The sequence below is a fragment of the Topomyia yanbarensis genome, chromosome 1 (genome assembly GCF_030247195.1).
Source record: "Topomyia yanbarensis strain Yona2022 chromosome 1, ASM3024719v1, whole genome shotgun sequence".
Classification (NCBI taxonomy): domain Eukaryota; kingdom Metazoa; phylum Arthropoda; class Insecta; order Diptera; family Culicidae; genus Topomyia; species Topomyia yanbarensis.
In genome coordinates, this window is record NC_080670.1 from 186,208,213 (window position 1) to 186,213,686 (window position 5,474).

Genomic DNA, 5,474 nt, shown 5'->3' on the forward strand with positions numbered 1-5,474 from the left:
TAGAAGATTTTGATTGAAAACGTGTACTATTTGGCGATAGAAGAATATACTGCTGACTATCTAAGAGTTAGGGTGGTTCCAGTAGCTTTTCATTGTCGACGAGAATCGATTGTAGTTTTTGAGATTATGCAAATTAATCCAAGTTCTTCGTTGATCCTTCTGATTATCAATGTGTTGTTTTATGGACACAAAAAATGTATTTTAGATTTCCGTGGGGAGAATTGATCCACAGGGTTCCTGCTGCCGTCTCGTAGGAGGCAACGGAATACTTGAGTACATGCTGGTGTCTACTGCCGTGAAATGGGTTTAGAATAGTCTTATTCGCCGGGTAGATGTTGCACTGTATTCCAAGCGGTATTCTTCGCAATTATGCGTTAGGTTAGGTTTTTTGTTCTTAAAAATGTTATATCTTATGATCAAAACTCAGATAAATGGATGTCAAAGCAGGTTTGACAGCAAAGGTCTATTATCTCATAAAAATTAGCTCTTGTATTCATGGCCAAAAATTTCTTTCCGTCCAATTATTATTAACAGACTTTATATTGGTTCAGTCACCCTATCCATGGAATGAATTTCCGACCTGGCACATTACACAAATCACTTTATCGGGCACCGATACGAGATAAGATGCACCGTGTTCAATTTCGGGGAATTCACATACAATTGTTGAGCTTCAGTTGCATAAAACAAATCACTGCTGATTCGATTTATGATAAGATAACCCGCTTCTATGACGGCATAGAATTCCGTTCCTTTCGCTACTAGCAGCAGTGTCTACGGTGTTTTCGAGTAATCAAGTTCGGCGAAAAATGAAACTTACCTTAGCTTGCTCGCTGATACTGGTCGCAGGTGGGTTCCCATCAAAGATAGTGATTATAGTACCCGTAATCTAACTTCACTGTTCCAGGTGTCCTCAGTAGCGACTCAGACGCTTCCGGTCGTCTGACCGGGGGTACAGCTACTCTCGTTGGACAATTTCCTGCAGCGGTTAGCATTGATTCACCCTACAACCTGAACTGTGGGGGTACCATCGTCAATCTGCAACATGTTCTGACCGCCGCCTGGTGCGTTATGCACCCGACGACCTTCGGACTGGTCAATACCCACTGGCTCCGAATTATTGCGGGTGATCTGAATCTTGTGCCCGGTTCCTACCGACGTGAAATTCGCAGCGTTTCACATGTGTTCGTTCATCCTAATTATGACCGTGAGGCTAACAACAACGATTTGGCAGTTCTTCGCGTTGACCGTCCGTTTCCCGAATTCCACAACACTATTGAGCCGGCGATTATGAACAGCCAAGATCTGGCGTATCAAACTCCCTGCCAGTACGTTGGCTGGGGAGCTCCGAGCGCAAGCGGCCCCCTGAATCCGACTCAACGAACGATAACCGTTCCGATTATGGCGATAGTGGAATGTAACGTCGCGACAGTGCACAACTTCCGGATACTGACGACAATGATTTGTGCTGGTTCACTCGCTGCTACGCCTAACACTACCTGCCAGGGTAATATCGGTGGAGGTATCTACTGTAATGGACGACTGACGGGAGTGCTGATTTTCGGGTTGGCTTGTGGAGCAGCGAATCAACCTGGTGTTTATGTGGACATTCGACAGTACCGGCAGTGGATTGAGGCGCAGTTTTCCCGTACAGACACTCTTCCGACCGGTTGGGTTCCCCAGCCTTTGTGAAACGTTTGTGTGTGCATTGAAAAGTGAGGACTTGGTTTTGAAATATTCGAAAATAGAAAGCAGTTAAAGCCTCTAAATAATTGATATAGATTGACCGTGATAGGTCGTAGTTCTCTCTCTCAGCTCGGCTTAAGTAACAAGTTGTGTAATTCCTATACAAATTAATGCGCTTCAAAAAAAATATTCACAAAGATATCCTTCGCTTCATATTATGACAAGAGTCAAGCTCAAATGTTAATTAGAGAGATTTTACGTAGTGATTATATCGTCACATTCTGATAACTTTTTAATGCATGCGCGTGAATCTAGCCGCCAAAAGTACACCCGCTCGTTTAGCGTAGCGCCATCTATAAATGACTAGTTGATTTCACTGATGGTGGAGGAGAATTCTGGCACCCTAATAAATTGAGAGCTGTTGAATGTTATTTTTTCAATGTTTATATATTTTATCCAAATAATTTTATTGTAACTACGGGCCAAACAAGCTAAGTTACATCCATTTTGTACTGAAATATTGTTAAATGAGCTCCGCATAAATAACCTTCCCCCTCCTAACACAAACTCTTATTCCTGAAACATCTATGAAAGTAGTATGGGTTCCCTGCACTTTCGCAAGTAGATGTTGAACTAACATTCCTTCCCTTCCTCGACGATTGTAAGGACGTGGTCAGGTGTACACTGTGACGCTTATTCCACTATGAAGAAAAAGCGTTAATCCCAAATGTTTTTTTTCTTGAGACACGATATGGTGGATATCTTGGTAATTATTAGCTGTTCGAATAAATTCAGCTTATAATATCCTATTTAGCCTTCAATCTTTCTTAACGAATCGTAGCAGCGAGCGAATGGAGAATTATGGTAATAAGCTGCCTATTGGCGTTAACCAAATTTTAAGAGTAGTGTAAGTAGTAATTTTATAATAATTTCAGACTAAATTCTTACCAATGTTGTGTCTGGAAATAAGGTAGATATTTAGATACTTTAAAACACTAGCTTAGATTACTTTTAAAGTTAATTATCTTATCATAATTTATAGAAAATATACTTTGAGAAATTAGCTTCAAAAACTGGGTCAAGAGAATATTTTTGCTTACTCACGGCGCTGACAGTTTGACACTCTAACACCTTGGGGACCTGTCACTTCCATGTGTGCTACGTCGTTGACTGACTTAGTGTGCGAGGGCCAATGTGTTGGAATAGCAAGATGCGCACTAGCCGAGCAAAATCGGGTAACATTTACTGTTTATTAGGCTGACCCAAATTTTTTTTTTATTTTGGAAACGGTTCGTAAATTATTTCAAAAGTAACTGTTGTGCACTAGATTTCAATCATGCCAACAAAAGAAAGAAATTCTCACTCGTTAGCGTGGCTCAAAAATGATTATTTTGATGTAGCCGCTCATAAAACTGTTGCATGGTAATGGTCATGCGCTGAATTTGTTTTTAATATTAAAATCTAATAAAAAAATCCCTTCCCATTTAGGCGGCTCAAAAAGAATTATTTTGTCGTAGCATTTAATATTTAGTAGTAGATATGATTGTATATTGCATTTCTTTTTGATATTAAAACATATTAGAAAATAGGGAGGCTAACAAAAATTATTTTGTCGTTAGGATTCTTAATTTTTTTGTTAATATTGGCACGTTATGTTTGATATCAACAGAGTTCCGAGTTTCGTGAAATAGTTCACAAGAAAGTATCCAGATTGTCTTGATTTTGTGAGCTAATGTTCCTAAATCTATGAATAACATCATAAGTCAACCTTTGTTTTTATGAATAATGTTCTTAAAGTTGTGTACTAGTTCACGTACAGAAAATCGATTTGGTAATGCCATTGCGAAAAACATGACTTAAGTTCACAAAACAAAAACAAATATTTCCACTAATAAAAGCGTTACGCGGGCGCTACTGAAAGCAAATTGAACATAATTATAAAAGCCAAGATATTTTTCATGGTTCGTAACGTAAAAACGTGGTTGTTCCAGAATTCATGGCACTTTATTCACTTTTTTTTCCGTGTGCCATGTTGATTAGCTACTGATGAGATACAAAACTTAACAACTTATTCAAATTTGGTATAGTTAGGTTTCTTGAAGGCACACAAATTTAATGAGATCTATTCTGCTCCCTAGAGAGAAACAGCATAGTGCTACGTTGGCTTGCTACCCAAAAACATTTCGATTTCGCAATGGTCTTGTCGACAATTATCGACAAACCAGAGCTTATGTACTTCCGGGATGTTCGTTCCGACCAGTTGTTCTTGTTTGTTTTTGGTTCATCCAGGTTGCAATAGCGCGTCTGTTTTCATCTACGTTTGCTTCTTCGTTGGTGGTGTTGATTATTGATTTGAAGGTACTAGATGCAATGGTTGCTGGTGCCTTGTTCGCACTGGTTTCGAAGTGTAAGACGTTATTGTTTAGTTAAGTTTGTTTTAGCAGCATGTGCCGTAGGTTATTGGGCGGCATGCGTTTAGATCTCTCAGCGTGCGGACACAGTTGTTCGAGCTCCTGGCTTGTGATTCGGAAATTTGATGTTTACGAGCTCATTCATACATTATCGGGAACGACGGAATAAACACGGTGTATGGCAGTATGGGACGCTGGTGGTCTGGCTATGTGGAAGAAGTTTGCTGAATGGCGTATAGCGTTAGCCAAACGGAACAGTGGGTCTTTTGCATTTTTACAAGACGAAAAAAAAAAATAATATTAGTGAGTGTCCATTAGATCCCGTTCTCACAAATTGCCATTGCGTGTGGAATCTTTTCTCGCGGTGCGAAAATGTTTGTTTCCTTGCCAGCTATATTTTGTTATCATTGTTATTGGTGGAGTACTTGCACCAAATTTGAATCAAATCGTACAAGTCTAGCTACCGGACCAACGTGTCTGAAGTTTGTATGGGATTTTCCGACAATTTACATAGAGAAAATCCGCTAGCAGGCATTTTTACCGCTAGATGGCAGTTTTGCATGGTGCCTAGCTGTGCATGGTTGTTGATCAGTACTCGATTCCCACGAACTACAATTTTTGTGAAAAAAATCCCTGGCCTTCGTTATAATTGCTACCACACGCTTAATCTTCCTTCACACGCCTACAGGGTTTACACAGGCAAGTCGAAAACTGAGTGCTATGTTGTGTGTACAAAAAATTCAAATGTAGTAAGCAGCCCCACATCGGTGCAACACGGTGACAGTTGACGTTAAGTATTGTCGTATCCATTCTTTTATTCGATTATTATTTAAGAAGGAACATATATTGTGTGTGAAAACGGAGCTAAGGCTTCCGGTCAGCTTTATCCTGTTCCATCATACAAGAAATGTGGTACTAATATCGATTAAGTCTTGGGCAAGATAGATGGTTTGGCCACGATAGCTGGCTTCACCGTGTATATTCTGGTTGCATCTGCGAGCCTCATAGCGACAAAATGGGCACCTCGAGGCTAACGTACCGTGCCATATCAAATAAACTGACTAAAAAAAATCTGACGTACGTGGATGGGAGTAAAATTCTCGATCAATTTATTTCTACCTGTCCGCTCAAACCCAATTAAAAACCCGCATTATTGCTTAGATGAAAGTAAAAAGTAAGAATACAATTAAGAAGTAGTATTCAATTCTCTTGCATTCGGAAGTAATTGTTCATGTGTCCCATTTTTAAGAATGGTGATCGACGAAACGTTGCGAATTATCGTCGAATTACCAGTCTCATAGTCTCATCGAAGCTATTTGAGTTTATTGGGTTGCTATCATGAAGGCCGAAGCGCAGATGGACGTCATCTATACTGAT

General features: G+C 39.8%; 1 protein-coding gene across 1 annotated transcript; it reads left to right on the plus strand.

Moving 5' to 3' along the window:
• The first annotated feature begins 720 nt into the window (after window positions 1-720).
• Window positions 721-2,411, plus strand: LOC131676444 (trypsin alpha-3-like). Its single transcript, XM_058955509.1, has 2 exons — window positions 721-849; window positions 908-2,411. Exons 1-2 carry the CDS (start codon window positions 810-812, stop codon window positions 1,690-1,692), a joined length of 825 nt encoding a protein of 274 aa, XP_058811492.1. The 5' UTR covers window positions 721-809; the 3' UTR covers window positions 1,693-2,411.
• Window positions 2,412-5,474: the final 3,063 nt, after the last annotated feature.

Coding starts and splice junctions, on each gene's coding strand:
- LOC131676444 (XM_058955509.1), top strand. CDS start 810: ATGAAACTTACCTTAGCTTGCTCGCTGATACTGGTCGCAG. Junction 850..907: donor CTCGCTGATACTGGTCGCAG/GTGGGTTCCCAT, acceptor TCACTGTTCCAG/GTGTCCTCAGTAGCGACTCA.